This window comes from Empidonax traillii, unplaced genomic scaffold (assembly GCF_003031625.1).
Source record: "Empidonax traillii isolate 1590-97213 ecotype Southwest subspecies unplaced genomic scaffold, ASM303162v1 scaffold303:size634589, whole genome shotgun sequence".
NCBI lineage: Eukaryota > Metazoa > Chordata > Aves > Passeriformes > Tyrannidae > Empidonax > Empidonax traillii.
Window position 1 is genome coordinate 137,920 of NW_020955496.1, and position 17,340 is coordinate 155,259.

The window sequence follows — 17,340 nt, forward strand, 5'->3', positions numbered from 1 at the left end:
GTCTGTGTAATCTAGACTGTAATACTAATAGTTAATCTTTACTGACTCTGGAACTTCTGAAGCCATTTTTGTGGCATGCTGTGGGTGTGTACTTCCTCTTAACTCGCAGAGGAACAAAGGGGCAGAAGACTTGCCTAAATGTTAAAGCTTACCAAACTCAAATTTAATGTGCATTTAGTGCCAAGATGTAATTTGTAAGGCATTAATAGAGCAGTTTCTAGGAGTGTTTCTGTGAATAACTTCCAGTTCTTGGATGACAGAAGTGTATTGCAATTGAATGAAGCATTTTGCTATGTTTGACCAAAAAAAAAAAAAAAAAAAAAAGGTTTTTTTACTGCTGAATGGTGGCTGCTGTAGGGAAAAAAAATGAATGTTTGGAAAACCTGAAGTGTTGAAATGGTGGTGCTGGGTGGAAGACTTCAATACACCTTATTGCGCTCGTGTAGTGTTTCTGTACTTCGCACCAGGGGGAGATGGAGCGTGCCGAAGGACTACCCTTGCATGGGCAGGAAGGGGAAAGCCTTGTTTTAATAGAAGGAGCCTTGTCTGTCGCCGGGGGGGGTGGGGGGCGGGGGAAGGGAGATAACGTTCCGTGCATCTTTGACAAGGTTACAGTAAGGCAGGACAACCTCATACTTTTTCGTCCAGCGTGGGAAAATCGCTTGTTTGGCGCCTCCCCCGCTACCCTTGGCCGGGGCCGCGCTGGGCCCCCGCCACCTCTCGGGCATCCCCCTGCTGGCCCGGCCCGTCCTGGCCCGTCCCCCCGCGGCCGCGATGGGCGCGGCGGAGCCTCGGCGGGGGTGGGCGCCCCGGCACCGTGACGCTCGTCCGGGGCGGTGCCGCCTCGCCTCCCACCCCCGCGGTGCTGCCGGCCCCCCGCCACCATGCACCGCTCACTTCGCGCCTGCCGCCGCCTCGGCAGCTCCGCTGGGCTCCTGCTCTCCCGGCCGCCGCCCTCACTGGGTCCCGCCGCGCCCCGCTGGATCCTGCCGCTCCGCGCCGCCATGGTGAGCCCGGGTGGGGAGCGGGCAGCGGTGACCTCTAAGTGCCACCGCCGGCCGCCGCCGCCCTCGCTCCGCCCCCGCCCCGGGGGGAACGGGCAGCGGGCGCTGCCGGAGGGAGCGGCGGCTGCCGGCGGGGCCGGGCACGGGCGCTTTAATCCGGGGTGTTGCTCCGTCGGGGTCACGCCGGCAGCCGGAGGACGTGGCCGCCGTTCCCTGCCCGGCTTGCGCGGCCGTTTCCCGCATCCTTCCTGCGGCCCCGCCGGGCCTGGCTCGGCCCCGCTGACGGCCCCGGATCTGCGGCCCCGAGCGGCGGCTGCTCCCGGGGCGGGCCGGGATGTGCAGCCCTCCGGGGGATGAGATTGACGCCGTGAGCGCGGCCCTGAGCCGCCTTGATGTGGCCGGGGAGGGGAGGCAGGTAGGAAAGGCGCAGGACCTCTCTGCCGTGCGGCAGCTGCTCCCACAGGAATTTATGACCCTTTCTTAGAGCTGTTGAGGTACAAATAAGGAAAAGCTGCGTCTTCTCAGGAGTGGGGATATCCGGAATATCTTCGGGGCTGTCTGAAAACTACCGAGCTTTTAGCTGAGAGAGCAGCCCGTGGCCTCTAGCAGGCATCCGCAGTAGTTGGGCTCAGACGTGAGTGGGACTCGATTATTGCACACAGTTCAGCGTAGAAACAAAACTGCTATTCCAGTACGGAACTTCAAATCTCGGTAATAACACCTAGAATGTTGCATGGAAGCCTTAGCCGCAGGTGCATCTCTGCGCTCACTCCTTAAAACGGGGTAATTTAGACTGTCAGAAAAATTTCGGCAGAAAGTGGGGTGTTCAGGATTTTATCAATTCCTTAGTTTGCCATGTTAGGTAGTAAATTGAACGAGAACATTGGTTTCCAATCTGTGATATTGATTAGGGTGTAGAAAATAGCATTTAAAAGAACAAGTTTTCCAACAAGCGAATAAACTTCATGGTGGATGAAACTTACCTGCATAATAAAATTGGTGTCAAAGCAGACTCTGTAGCTCAAATCGTTGGCCTGTGAGATGGTTCCCTTTTTTATCTTTCCATTTGGTGTCTAAGAAAAACATTCTAGATCATGGCCTTGATTTACTTGCTGAAGACTCAGTAGGTGTGAAAGGCTGCTTTCTTACAAGAAAGGTAAGACCTGCTCTTTGCAGGTCAGAAGTACCTGTGTGCGCTGTTAGTTGCTTTGGTTTAAATAACAGCAGTAGTCATAACAAAATGTCCCTCAGTGGATTTGTAACTCAAGTAGCTGTTGAATTCTCATAGGAAAAGTTCTGTGTGTTTTTATTTAAAAGAGGTCCACCAAAAGATGTACCAGCCAGTATTTAAATTAAAAAAAAAAATCACTTTTTGATGTCTGTAGATATTTTTTCACTAGTAAGAGTTGTTCTAAAACACATTGTGTAGCTAGCTACAACCAAATGTTTATGTTGTCCTATGGTGTGACTCTTCACTTAGAACTATATTGCACAGGATATTTTAAATGGAATTGAGGTCACAATGGTCCTTCTGTGGCTGAATGTTTTAAAATTTTGGGGTTTGGTTTCTAAAGGGTAGATTTCAGAATTTTTGACTCGATGTTTTTAAGGGCAAGTGATGCTTAAAAATGGAAACATCCCTCATCTGCTAAAGGGGAGCAATTGAGCATAGATTACATTTTCTGATGGCCTCAGAAAGTGCCTTGACAGGCTAAAACCAATGATTTTTTGAATTGAAATACTTATATCTGAAAGTTGCTGCATCTGTAAATTATATTTTTCCACAGAAAGCGATATTGCAGCAGTTCTGACATTTGAGTATCTCCAGCATGTTATGGTGCAATCAGTTCTAGCTGATTAGCTCCTTACAACAAGGCAAAAGTACAGTGCTGTTTGCCTAATTTGATAAGCTTTGGACTGTGGGTTCTCGGGATTTTGGAGAGCAGAGCTTGCCTTGTTAGGCCTTTCTAAGGAATTAAAAAAAAAAAAAAAGTGTAAAGGTGAGGAATAGTAGCTCTGAGCAGAGGCCTGTAGCTGTGATAGAAACTAGGTGAGCACAGGAGTTTGCCTTAGCTTGTGATGGAGTTGGTAGGTCACCTTTTGGCTTCTACGGCCCAGGGGGTCAGGGAGTAGAGGGTTGACAAGAGTGTGGTAGTGATGCACCATTTCATAGCCCATCCTGTAGGTCAGGGACTGGCTGCAGAAACTGCTTTACATACAGGAACTGGGACCTTCTCCTCATAAAACCATTCAAGAAGGTTAATTCTGGCTGAGGAGTGAGGGAAGCATGTTTGTTACATTCAAATTCAGACAAGGCTTCTTCAGGGCGCTCCATCAGTGTGAAGGTAATGGCTGCAGTTTAGTTACTTCAGTATGTGTGAAAAGTACCCCTTTGCTTTTTTGGCTAATGTCACTTCTTACTCTGTGAGTCAGCAAATTACATTCATCTTAAAGCACCTTACCCTGTTAACTTCATTGGAGTTTGTGAATGTGCAATGTGCAACTGGCTAGGGAAATAATTTTTTTTAATAACGATTTTGTTGTTAGAAAGTACTTGTACAAGTGTGCACTGATCCTATTTACCTTTGTTTCACCATTGTTGACACTGGGATTATGTAAGTTTGAGGAATCAGTTGTGCAACTGCTAGCTTTTTTGTCTAAAAGGTCACAGGTAGTTTAACTTTTTTATATCATTTGAGCCTGGAAACTTTTGATGATTGAAACACTGATCATACCAAGAGCTGGGCTTGGAACTGAATTGGTTCTGCTTATCCAGCTCTGTGAAAGCTTGACATTGTTTGCTTTTACGAGGCACCCAAATACCTAAAGCAGGGATTTCCCAGCTTTGTTGGAATATTAATATGTGCACTTGTACAGTAAGACCCACAAGCATCCCTATTAAACATTTTTGGTAGTAAGATACCGAAGAAGCGTTTACTATGTTGTGTTTCTTGTTAGCATGTAAATGAATGCTAAGTGACTCAAATAGGATAAAGAAGATTAAAGAACATAGGAACGATGTACTGTTCCACACTAATCTTTCTGTTCTTGTGAAGTCAGTGTCTGGGAGAGTATCAGCCAAAACACAAGATACAGGGAGCGGACAGCAATGTGAGAGCTAACCCTTGCTGAGGGCTGGGCTGCAGTTTCTTCTGGGTCACGTGCACCATCTACTCTGCAAGTACTCAAAGTGAGCAGGGCTGGTGTCTCTGCTGTGGGACTGATGGAATACCTGATGGCAGTGTTTCCATCTGGCTAGGAATGGTGCTTAGGACAGCAAAAAGGCTGGGACACTCCCCTTTCCCCGCCTGCAACTTGCCATCCGTGGTGATGCAAACCTGGGCAAGCTGCTGCAGAAGGTCAGGGCTGCCGGAGGGTGTTCTGGCCAGTACCCAGCTGCGCTCCTGTCCGAGAAGACTGAGACTCACCTAACAAGGAGTGAGTAAAATGAACCAAGAAGAGAAAGGAACAGTCTGACTTCAGAAGTGGATTCCTGGGGAAGAATAAGAACTGTGCAAACGTATACAATGCTTTTGCCATATTCTGACCCAAACTCTTCATGTGCTTGGCACTGGTGAGGCTGTACCTCAAGTACCGTGTCTAGTTCGGGAGCCCTCATTACAAGAAAGGTATTGAGGTGCTGGAGTGGGTCCAGAGAAGGATGATGGAGCTGGAGAAGGGTATAGAGCACAAGTCTTAAGAGGAGCAGCTCAGAGAGCTGGGGTTGTTCAGCCTGCAGAAGAGGAGGCTCGGGGGAGACCTTACTGCTCTCTGCAACTGCTTGAAAGGGACACTGTAGCAAGGTGGGGGTCAGCCACTCCCCCCAGGCGGCCAGCGACAGGATGAGAGGACGTGGCCTCAAGCTGCACTAGGGGACAGGTTGGACATCAGGAAGAATTTCTTCACTGAAAGGATTGTCAAACATTGGAATGGCCTGTCCAGGAAAGCAGTGACTTTCTTGTTCTGCAGCATCAACTGGCAAGGAGTTTCATCAGTCTGTGACTTGTGTGAGGAGCTGTTCCCTTTCCCTTGCTTTGAACCTGACTCCTACTTGCCTAATCTTATGGTTCCTGTTTCTTGTACTGGAAGAGACTGTGAACACCTACTGATGGTTTTATTTGCCTCAGTTTTCCTTCAATGCCCAAGTTATCTCTTTTCTGCACAAAAAAGCCACTTGTCTTAAGAAAGGTGTTCCCTACCTTTTATCCCTGCCTTTGAACTGTTTCCAGTAATATGCTTTTTGGGGATGAAAGAACCAAATCTGCACAAAGACCTTGGACTATGCATGAATCATGATGGCATGGCAACGTTTCTTTTTGTATCTTTTGGTTTTCCCAATAGTTCCTTGGGTTTGGTTTTCTCATTTGACTGCACTGCGACACTGACTTGACTCTATTGATAGAGCTTTCCCAAGGGCTCACCCCTGAGGGTTGTGGTTAGGTCAGGACCTGGTATTGTGTATGTATATATGCTACCTATGGGACTAGGATTGTTTTACTCTATCCATGATAAAGAACTGGAAATTACTTCTCCCCTTTCCTTAAGACTCTGGAAGAAGATAACCTCCTCCTCTGGGGAAGGATCAATACCTTTCCCACAGAAAACTGGGACTTAGCTGACCAAGGAGTGGGGAGAGGAAGAATAAACTGCTTTTGCTTCCTGTTCCAGATCCATAATCTTTGTAGAGCTGCACGTGAATGCGATCACATCATCACAAATGAATGTTGTTGTTCTACAAAAAGTAAAGAATTACCTTTTTTGGTATATGTCAGCTAAAATTAATTTGCCTGTGGCTGTGTTAGTATAATAGTATATAGATAATAACACATGCAAGATGTATACGTGATGCAGAAATACTGCCATATGTAAATTACTGTTTATCACAAAATATACCTAGATGCAGTTCCTTTGTGGTGCACAGCTAGGGCAACTCTGTTTCTGGTTTATTAGGCCAAAGGGGATAATTAATGGTCAGTAACTTGGTCCTGGATTAGTCAGTTGCTCCCTTCCAGTATTAAGTGTCATGTGGGGGTCTGGGTTTCAAATAGGAGTTATGTTACATTTATGTGGATTGGGCAGATGTTACCTGAATTCTTACTATGCTAGTTGTCAGTTTGGTTTTTACTAAACACCGGTTCTGTGAATTGTAAGTTAAGGTACTAATTCTTAGAAAAGAAGAAGCAGTCTCTCATCAGGATGACAGAGGGCAGCCGAGGTCTTGAGTCTTTCAGTGCTGCCCGACACCAGTGGGACAGCTGGGCTTCACAGTGGTAGTAATTGTGACTTCCAGTGAGACAGGTGCTCAAACTAGAAAAATATCTTAATTTCAAAGGTATAAAACTACCTATGTATGACTAGCTGCATGTCTTTGCTTTGTGTTTTTCCCCCCTTCTTGAATCTTTTTTTTCTTGACTGCTTGCTGAGAAAATGGATGTTCCATTTACTAGTGTTTGAATTCATTTTTTGTTTTGTTTTTCTACAGTCCACTCAAGAGGCTTTTAGGATAGAATATGATACCTTTGGTGAACTGAAGGTCCCAAGTGACAAATACTATGGTGCCCAAACTGTAAGATCGACAATGAACTTTAAGATTGGAGGTGTTTCAGAAAGGATGCCAGTAAGTACTCTGAATCTGTGTTAATTTCTTTCTTAAGTGCGTTTTGGATGTGCAAATGAATACCTTTTTCTTAGAATTCTGCTGGAAGTGTGAGCAACTTTGAATTTTAATTAAAGGTAGAAATTCCATAGCGATGTATTATTCTGTGGTAGAAATCCCATTTTTTGTTGCACTGAAATAAATTGAATATTGCTTTTGAGTAATTTTTATTGTGTTGCTTAATTTTTTAATAACCAGGATGAATAGAAATCCGTCTTCCATTTTTCCAGAGATGAAAAAGTGAATGGAATAATTTGTTTGCCGTGGCTTTTATATAGGTTTTTATTGAGGTTGTTTAGCATAGCATGAATTGATATAAAGTTGCTTTTTCACATGTAGCTGTGCATAGAGCATTAGTGTGCACTTCCTTTGTTATATACTGACTTTCCATGTACTGAAACATGTGTCAGTTTTCCCTCAAAGGGCTATTTTAGAAATGGATCCAGTTCAGTTTTAATGCATGTGATTTTTTGATGCACAGAGCATACATGGACTTGCAGAGAAAGCTGTGTACTGCTCTCTGGACTGCTTGGATGAATGTTACTGTTAATGGGAGCGTAAGCCATAGGACCCGATTGCTCTCTGGTTTGTTCAATGAACTGCTGCTGGATTTATGATCAGGAGGAGTTTGGTTTAGAACGAGACATGCACTATAAATTCCTAACATGTCCTTTGGGGGAACAAAATTGTGTATTTAAACTTACACTTGTGTCTCAGGTTCAAGTCATAAGGGCTTTTGGCATCTTGAAGAGAGCAGCTGCTGAAGTAAATCAAGATTATGGTCTTGACCCAAAGATTGCTAAAGCTATTGTACAGGCGGCAAATGAGGTAGGAACAAACTGTTCAAATACTAGAACTGCCATTGTATGTTTGTTACGCTTTTCACAGGAGCCTGGGGGGTTGCATTTCTCAGATTGCTAGAGGAAAGCATTTCTTATTATTGACTTTTGTTTTTCAGAAATCATTTACTTTGTATAATAATTTTAGTATTTTATGTCTTGTATTTAAAGAAATGATGGAATATTCAAATGCATTTTGATACTTGAATTATAAAAGCAATGTGATTTTTTCCCCCCCCTATTAAGAATAATTATTACTTGCATAGCGTTGAGTCTTACCAGATGAACTATATAAAAGAACCTAGGAGGGGAATAGAGTCTCAGTTCATTCAACTAACCTGAAGTCTGATATGCCAAGCAAAGCTTTTTAGTTTTGGAAGTCTCTAATCTGTAAAGCAATTGGATCTTGGTAATCTGAAGACCATCTGCAGTTTGAGTAGTTTCTCTGTTACTAGTCTATTTCCTCTCCATATTTAGGCTTACTGGTAAATCTGTGCTTTATAAGTATCAGTTTTATTGCTCAAGAGGACATGATGAGATAAACAGGCATCTTCCTCTTTTTTAGGATAAATGCCACCCAGGTGCAGAGTTGTAAATGACCATTATTTGAGGTGTGGTAATAGAAGGTGTGTTGATTTGTATAATAACCCAGTAGAAATAAATAATCCCAGATTTGTATAAATCAACATATATGTTTATCTAGAAGCATTTGTTAACAGAGTTTTCTTGTTCTAACTTGCTTAAAAATATTTCAGTATTTGCAGAAGCCTCATCCTCTTTCTACCAGCTGTAGCAGCCTAAGTCCCAAGAGCCAATAGCTTTGGGGAATTTCAGAATATATCCAGGCTCTTTCTGTTGTTTCTAGGGTTCCCCTAGTTAAAGGTGGATTAGAAGTTCTGGTGGCTAAAGGCTACTTAGTTTAGATTCATAAGTTCTGAAAGTTGCTTGGGGCTTTTTTGTTTTTTATGTTTTAAAAACAAACATCCTTGTGATGATAGCCTTTCCTTACCTACAAAGTAATTTTCTAATACAACTTAAAAGATCCATCAAAGAATCAGGTTACTCCTGGAGGTGGGAACTTTGCCCCTGTATAAGATGGGGAATACATAAGATCCTTTCCTGAAAAACATGTTTCCAGGAGGGCTGATAATCTGGAGATGGTTATCTAGGCTCAGAGTTGTGACAACAGATCCTTTGTTTTTCTGAGGCTAAGATGTATGGGTGTGATACTTCTGAGCACAGATTTTGATGTTATCACAAACACATGTTTAGAAAACTCTCTAAATGTGTATAAGATTCAATAGACTCCAAAAAATGTTGATCAAAGAGGAGCGCACCTTAGAGGAAGAAGGTGTTTGGTACTATCAGCTTTGTTTGGTACTATCTGGCTTTGTTGATGCAAAGTATTATGTCTACAGGTGTAGGAGGTCTGGAACTTCCTTTATGAAATTTCTTTTTTGTGAAATATCACAGTCCAGTTACACAGATTTCATGTACTGCATGTGGATGGCTGATGGTCTTTGGCAAAAACACCTTTTCTGGGGGACCAAAGGAACGGACTTCTCAATGCCTCTAATTCAAGGTGTTGTATAGTTGTGATCAGTGTACATGATGAAATTGTACAGCTGTTGATCTTGATCTCCTAGAAGAAAGCAGCACACCCATGGTGAGAAGTCTGGGAACAGATAAGCCTTGTCAAAGTGGTCAAAACCGAAGGAGATTCACAACACTGAATCTGTACTCTGAAGAACCTTATGTGCTCTTCTTAAGATACTATAATATCTTCTTAAGATATTTCTCTTACCTTAGAAATCTTCCTAACCTGAGCAAATAAGTGTGGAAGGGAGAACCAGCATGTACTACCTCTAGTCTTGCCCTGGAGGATTAGAATTCAAACGGCTTTAAAATTTGGTAAAGTGGGTGATGTGCTTGACTTGTAAAATCAGCTGCATTGTTTGGGAAAGAGAAGATATAATTCAAAATACCTTTTAAAAATATTTTCTTTCTATGACTGCAGAACATGAAATCAAATTCTATGTATCTTTGTGTTTCACAATTCAGCATCTTCAAAAAGATACCAAATTTTTTTCCCTTTTAATATGTGGTATTACATCAAAAACTTTAAATTATTCTTGTGTGAATTCACAATTGTTATATGTAGATTTAAAAATACAATAGAGAGCATAATTTTAATTATAGCTATAAAATATTAAGGCTTATGCTTTTACTCTTTTTTTCTCATAGGATAACTTTTCTCTCTTTTTTCATTACAGGTAGCTGAAGGAAAATTAAATGATCACTTCCCATTGGTGGTGTGGCAAACTGGGTCTGGAACTCAAACCAATATGAATGTCAACGAAGTCATCAGCAATAGAGCCATTGAGATCATGGGGGGCACCCTGGGGAGCAAAAAGCCAGTACATCCAAATGACCATGTTAACAAAAGCCAGGTTGTTATACTTGTATTATACTTCTTTGAATTTCATAAGTTTTGGGGTTTTGAATTGTGAATTTTGAGTTCTCTTATATTCCCTGTTTAAATTAAAAAAAAAAAAAAAGAAAAAGTAGTTTTGGGGATAGCTTTGGCAATAATTTTCCATTTTTTTTTCAGTTTAAATGAACTTTAAGGTGTTTCTAAGTGACAGAATGAGCTGTTCAGATTAAAAATTTTGAATTCATTCATGACAGATAAATTCACACATAATGTATGGGCAGAGGTGGCCTGATGACAATGACTATTACTGCAGTCTTAAAAGAAGTTACATATAGATACAGTTTCTAAATGTTGGATCATGGCAGACATTTTTAATAAACTTCACCTTTAAACTTCAGCTGATCTGAATGATATACTAAGCCACTGACTTGGTTGTTTCCCTTCCTGATCTTTTGTGCTTACTCAGTATCCAGTGAACTATGAAGTTAACATTATCAAAGCAACACACAGGTGTTTTAAAGTCACTTACAATTCCTTTAAAATCATCCATCCATCCATTTTACCTGTCTCTCATAACTACTGTAGTAATTATTTTTCTATTTTTTTTTTTTTGTCCCAATGTTGTGAACAACCTATTCAGTTAAACTTTCTTAAGGTATAGTTATAAAAAGCTGATTTATCAATAAGACTCTGGCCTTGTGGGACAGCCCTAAGTTGCTTACTCTTAGTTTAGTTTCTAATTATTTGTAACATAAAGAGAATAAAGCCATACATGCACATCTTGCAGCAAGAGTGGTGAGAAAAGCTTGTAAATAAACTTCTTGAACTTTCTTCACAGAGTTCCAATGACACTTTCCCAACAGCAATGCATATTGCTGCTGCCCAGGAGGTTAATGAGGTGTTGTTACCTGGACTGAAGAAGCTACAGAATGCACTTGAAGGGAAATCCAAAGAGTTTTCCCAAATCATAAAAATAGGGCGCACTCATACGCAAGATGCTGTTCCACTTACACTTGGACAGGTAAAAAAAAATAAAATTAGACATTTCTTTGGAAAATTCTTGTAAATGATATTGAGGCAAACTTGAGAATGCCTGAATTAAGTTGATAGTTTAAGAGTTTGCTGGATATGCTGTACTCTAATAACTGAGTCATAAATTTTCTTAACTTTTTGCACCTGTATTTTACTTTCAACAGTATTAAGATATAAATGATAAATGATTTTTCATTAGCAAATAACCCAACGCAATTTTTCAGATACGCTGGCATTGCAAGGAAGAGGTAATTGCAGTCTGTAAACTTATGTAAATGAGGTTTTGCCAACACACAAAACTACTAGGTATTTTAAATGAAAATTTTTATATATGATCTTGTGTGTGTATATTAATATAAAAGATGGCAAATTTTATAATAATAAAAGAATGGCTTACATAACAGTAATTTGGTAAAGAATTTGAAGTGAATTGATAAACATACAGGTAAAGGATGTGGATTTTTTCTAAGAATGCACAAGTGGGTTTTATTAAACTAAAGTCAAGTGAACAAAGCCCAAGATCCATTTCTTTATTTGTACTTGGAGAACATTAGTTCAGTCTTGGAGCTGTTTTAATGTGGATTCAGATCCTACTAAGTACACACCCGAGATAAAAGGCATGATGTACAATTTTATATATTCATGTTGGTTTTATGTATAGTTGTTTGTTGTGTGGAAACAGTCTTCTAATATTTCCATACTTTTACTGACAACATGCTAAGATGTAGTATTTGTGTAAAATTCTGTGCTTGCATGTTTTTTAAAAAATTAGTCAAATCATGTTAAAAAATCTAAATGATTCTAGGCGTTTATTCTTGGTAATTGTCTTTGTTCCTTTATCTTGTCCTCCTTTCTTTCAAAGGAATTTAGTGGTTATGTGCAACAAATTAAATATGGTGTGGCTAGGATTGAATCAACCATGCCCAGAGTATATCAGCTGGCAGCTGGCGGGACTGCAGTTGGCACAGGATTAAACACAAGAATTGGCTTTGCTGAGAAAGTTGCTGCTAAAGTGGCTGAACTGACAGGTGAGGAATGATATTTTGGAGTTACCAGTAAAGTATGCTGTAACATATAGCAGTAAAGTATATGCTGTAACAATACCATTAAAGCTATGCGTAACACACAGTCAAATTCAAACTAAATCTTTCTGTTTCCATATCTCTAATAAGCTCAAATTGTATTTATATTTTACTGTGACATTTTTTGGTAATGCCATGTGTTATATGCCTTCTACCTCAGATTTTTCGTGCAGTATATTTTTGTAATTATACTCAGTGCATTGGAAGTGACTGAAATTATGGTGTTTTTCTGAGCAAGGCTCATTGAATACGGATACAGTTTCAGACTTCTATTATTAGCCCAACTATAATACTTCTGTCTTGATCTTTGCTCCTCTGGCTCTCTTAATTTACAGTGACTTGGCACAAATGAAGGGAAAAAACACTCCCAAAGCCTCCCTGATTTTTTCATGTGAAAGAGTAAAGGTTAGCTGTCTAATTCTTTTAGTGCTGTCTTGATAGATCTTAAAACTTAATTTACAATGATATTGAGTTTTTTGATCTGTCAACCAGATCTTGTGTCACAATATCAGTTTTTAAAATGCCCCCAAAATGAACATGTACATCTGTCATTCACATTTGCTGTAATATCTGTAATTGCTTATCAACAGTATTTTGGTTTTAATGGACCTATTATTCACTGTCTTGCAGAGGGTCAATACTTTCTTGTGCCCTGAGAGGGAAGAAGTAACTTCTTGTAAACAACAGCTGCTAGGAGCAGTACAGGGCATGTTTTGGTGGTGTTACGAAGCTCTCCCATCTTGGCACTCTTTAGGTGTCCTAATGGCAGGTTGTACGAGTTTAAAACAAGTAGAGCAGACTCCTGAAGTTCCACACGTTCTTATAGAGGATGTTTATTGGCCAGGACAAGAGGAAAAGTTTGGGTGGATCTCTGCAACTGAGAATGCAGCTGTGCAATTCAGAAGCTCATGCAGATTGGGTGGGATTTGGTGTTTGTCAGGAGCTGCCAAACACAAGAAATTAGGGAGGTTATGCTGCTCTTCTTTGAATGGGTGATGAAAGCTCAGATCAGTAGTTCTGTGGGGCAGAAGTCCAGCCCACAGTCAGTCCTTAATGATATCTGTTCCCACTAATAGCATTCTGCTCGACTTTCCTTCCAGAGCAAAGTCCTGAAGAAATGTTTTTCATTACGGAACCTAGGCTTAAATCTTCAGGCATTTAATTAACATAAACAGAGCTGTTACTTCCATTGCTGCTTTGCTTTTGCTGTTGGCATGCATTCTCCTAAGTCTGAATCAGTTTTCAGATATTCTGAGTGGTGTACTGTTCCCTTCCAGTGCTGGTACTCAGGTGCATCCTTTTCCTTTAAGTAGCTAATTCCATTGTGATTACTTTTAATGCCTGCACTGTGCTGCAAAAACATCTATTTTTACAATTGAGAGAATGCATCAAAGCAGTTCTCTCAGCAAATCTAAATTATCTAACTTGATTTGATGGAAGAAATGTGTAAGTTTGGGCTAAATTCTGAAAGATTTTTGTCATTCACAAAATACTGTGGTGCAAAAACACAGAATGAAAGATTGACATTTGTGCCTTTGTTGTTGGTAGGTGCTAAAATTTCATATTCTTCTGTATGTTAAGAACTTTTATTGTGTCTTTCATATTGACTTTATTTGTTTAAGAACTATGTTTGTGAAGTAAGCTGTAGAGAAGAGAGGTGATGTTATAGTGTTAATAATTCTTATTTTTTATTAAGCTATTCATGTGTCTGATTATCTGGTTTATAATGTCTGCACGGAAGTGCCTCACGGGGTTAATACTTCCCCCTCCTCCATGCAGGTTTGCCTTTTGTCACTGCTCCAAATAAGTTTGAAGCTCTTGCAGCCCATGATGCTCTAGTTGAACTCAGTGGAGCCATGAACACGGTGGCGTGTAGTCTGATGAAAATAGCTAACGATATTCGTTTCCTGGGCTCTGGACCGCGCTCTGGACTAGGAGAACTCATCCTGCCTGAAAATGAACCAGGAAGCAGCATCATGCCAGGTACGGAGAATACAGGGGGAACAATTGCCTGTTTCTTTTGTTTTGGACCACTGTCTCTTAACAAACGTTTACCAAACACCATCTCAATGATCCTGATGGGTCACTTCCTACTCAGTATATCCTATGATTCTGTGATCACAAATGTCAGTAAGGCCATGATTCAGTCCTTCTGTCAGTTCTTATCTATTATACCATTTGCATTTATAAAAATACCTGCTAGCAGAGCTGTATGTTGGTAAGTAAGGTTATATAATCTCTTGACTATTAAGAAGTCTGGTAATGAACAGCTGCTTAGCTCATGCACATTTGTCAAGCTCTTGAAGTGCTGGTAAATTGCTAAAGCAGCCAGAGCTGTTTTAAAAATTGTAGCTGAAATACTGGAATGGCACAGTCAATTTAATATAATTTATGGAAATACTTTTTCGTCTGTGGTGCACATGATGCAGGTGATTAAGACTTGTTATCTCTTAAAAATCATTTTCTATTCAATGTGATTTGGTAGATGAGGAAATCATTTGTTTCTGCCTGGTGATGGTTGGTTGGTTGGTTTGTTTTTTTCCTTCCTTCTTTGGTAACCTTTTTCTCTCCCTTTCATAACCAGGAAAAGTGAACCCTACCCAGTGTGAAGCTGTAACCATGGTGGCAGCCCAAGTTATGGGAAACCACGTTGCTGTTACTGTAGGAGGAAGCAATGGACACTTTGAACTGAATGTTTTTAAGCCCATGATGGTAAGTTCATAAAGTTTTAAACATCAAGGACTTTGTCAGTAATTGCTTGTATAGTCAGATAATACATGGGCAGAAAAGCCCTCAGTGAATAATTGGTCAGTACAAGCACCAGAGAAGCTAATAAATTGTGAGAACAAATTTTATTCTTTTGTATGGTAAGCCCTTGTTATTTTGACAGGGGAGCTGAGAATCTTTTCAACGTGAAACTATCTTATGCAGATAAGCTGCTACCTTAACGATGTATGTGTATCATCAGCCTAAGGAAGTAGACAGAGACACAAAACAAGGCAAGATTTTTGTACAAAGCCAAAGTGAATTTAGTATTTTAGCTAAAAACAAGGATTTTTTTTTTTGTTCAGCAGCTATCTGTTCCTTCTTTCTGCTACTGCCGAATATCAAAGGTTTACATGCTTTTGGCAAGTGAGGCATGTAAAATTGTAAATGATTAGTCTTAGACTTCAGTGTTTAAAATAATGTCTGCCTTCTGCAGTGTGAGCAGGATATACCAAGATACATGCTGCTGCGTAGAGGCATATGCTGCTGCATAGAGTGGCATAGAGGTTAAGGTAGGGGTGATAGTTTTAGAAGGATTAAGGTGACTTTCAGAAAAGATACTAAATAGCAATAAAACGAAAGCTTTTGAAGTTTTGTTGTCTTGTTAAAAATAAGAAGCACTCTGTTCCAGTGTCTCATCACCTTCACAGTAAAGAATTTCTTCCTGATATCTAGCATAAATTTCCCCTCTTTCAGTTTGTACCCATTACTCCTTGTCTTATCACTACAATTCCTTATGAAGAGTCCCTCTCTGGCTTTCCTGTAGACCACCTTCAGATACTGGAAGGAAAATAGCCTGTTAAATAATTTGGTATTGAAAAGGGTTATTAACAAATGCGCCAGAATGTGCAACTAGTAATATCCAAATGAAGTAATTCGTATTTCTTTCTTTGTCTTGTTAGATTAAAAATGTTTTAAACTCTGCAAGACTTCTTGGAGATGTGTGTGTTTCTTTCACTGACAACTGTGTAGTAGGAATTCAAGCCAATACAGAGAGGATCAACAAACTGATGAATGAATCTTTGATGTTGGTTACAGCACTGAACCCACATATAGGTAGGTTTAAGGCTCAGAAAGTTCTCAAAAAATTATACTGAAATATTTTGTGGCAGAATTTTTTTTCACATGCTACTTGTATTGTCACAATGTTTAGGAGACCAAGTCATGGCTCAGGTCAAAAGTTAATTTACTTCAACATCACCAATTGCTGTTACTGTTGCAGACATGTCCTCCTTGCAGTGGCCATACCAGTGCATTAGAAAATTAATTCTGATTAGAATCAGAAAGGGGATAGGGAGAATTTGTGAACCTTTTTCCTGAACTGACCACTAATAATGATAAGTGAAAGATTACGATATGAAATTTTTTTTTTTTTAAAGGAGAAGGTTCCATAAATCTTTGATCTAAGTGAATTAAGACCAGGATAATGGAATTTACCTTCACTTTAAATAAGGAGTTGGTGTAAACATTTGGTGTGCATTTACTGCAAATTGAGTTAAACAGTTGCAACCGGACTTGTCTATCTCGCATTGGCCTTTTTAGCCATCAGCGCGCTTGTAGCAAGCGTGGGTAAAGCCCTTCTCAAATCTTTGTTCGCGAAGCCTAGCCATGATGATGATGAGTTAAATAGTAATACCGATGCCTGGCAAATAATTCTCCAAAGACCAAGTGTCCCACTTTTCTCTCACCCTTAGCAAATCGTTGAAATTGCAAATGTCTAACTTGTTGCTTTTGTTTTGTTACAGGATATGATAAAGCAGCTAAGATTGCCAAAACCGCGCACAAAGAGGGGACAACGTTGAAAGAAGCTGCTATAAAGCTGGGATTCCTTACGTCAGACCAGTTTGATCAGTGGGTGAAGCCTAAAGATATGTTAGGTCCTCAGTAACTCCTGTACAAAATAAAAAAAGTGTTCTTAATATTAAAAAAATAAATATGATATCCCAGAATTAATTAGGTTGGAAAAGACCTCTGAGATCATCAAGTCCAACCTGTGACCCAAACACCACCCTGTGAACTAGACCATGGCATTAAGTGGCACATCCAGTTGTTTTTTAAACACCTCCAAGGACGGTGACTTGACCATCTCTCTGGGCTGTCCTTTCCCGTGCCTAATCATGCTTTCAGTGAAGAAATTCTTCCTGATGTCCACCCAAAACCACGCCTGGTGCAGCTTAAGACTATGTCCACTTGTCCTGTCACTAGTTGCCTGGGAGAAGAGACCAACCTCCACCTGGCTACAACGTCCTTTAAAGAGGTTGTAAAGAGTGACAAGGTCTCCCCCGAGCCTTCTCTTCTCCAGCTTAAACACCCCCAGCTCCCTTCAGCTGCTCCTCATAGGACATGCACTCCAGATCCTTCATCAGCTCTGTTGCCCTTTTCTGGACCTGCTCCAGCACCTCAGTGTCCTTCCTAAACTGAGGGGGCCCAGAACTGGACACAGAACCTGACGCGTGGCCTCACCAGTGCTGAGTACGGGGGGACAGTCGCTTTTGTGATAACGCTTTTGTTGCACGTTTTCACGGCG

At 40.7% G+C, this 17,340-nt stretch overlaps 1 protein-coding gene across 2 annotated transcripts; it reads left to right on the plus strand.

Annotated features, from left to right (window-relative positions):
- The first annotated feature begins 843 nt into the window (after positions 1-843).
- FH (fumarate hydratase) lies at positions 844-16,762 on the plus strand. 2 transcript variants are annotated; one of them, XM_027890910.1, is made up of 10 exons: positions 844-1,007; positions 6,487-6,621; positions 7,378-7,488; positions 9,773-9,949; positions 10,772-10,954; positions 11,828-11,993; positions 13,827-14,030; positions 14,632-14,759; positions 15,716-15,869; positions 16,559-16,762. In XM_027890910.1, the coding sequence occupies exons 1-10, from the start codon at positions 885-887 to the stop codon at positions 16,699-16,701; spliced, it is 1,524 nt and encodes a 507-aa protein (XP_027746711.1). In that variant the 5' UTR covers positions 844-884; the 3' UTR covers positions 16,702-16,762. The 2 variants fall into 2 exon arrangements, with proteins under 2 accessions (XP_027746711.1, XP_027746712.1); XM_027890911.1 differs by lacking the exon at positions 844-1,007 and adding an exon at positions 1,324-1,419.
- The last annotated feature ends 578 nt before the right edge of the window (positions 16,763-17,340 follow it).

Bases quoted from the DNA above. Each gene is read 5' to 3' on its own strand.
- FH (XM_027890910.1), top strand. From the start codon at position 885: ATGCACCGCTCACTTCGCGCCTGCCGCCGCCTCGGCAGCTCCGCTGGG. The intron at 10,955-11,827 runs GTAAAAAAAAAT...TTTCTTTCAAAG, and splicing joins TTCCACTTACACTTGGACAG to GAATTTAGTGGTTATGTGCA. The intron at 11,994-13,826 runs GTGAGGAATGAT...TCCTCCATGCAG, and splicing joins TAAAGTGGCTGAACTGACAG to GTTTGCCTTTTGTCACTGCT.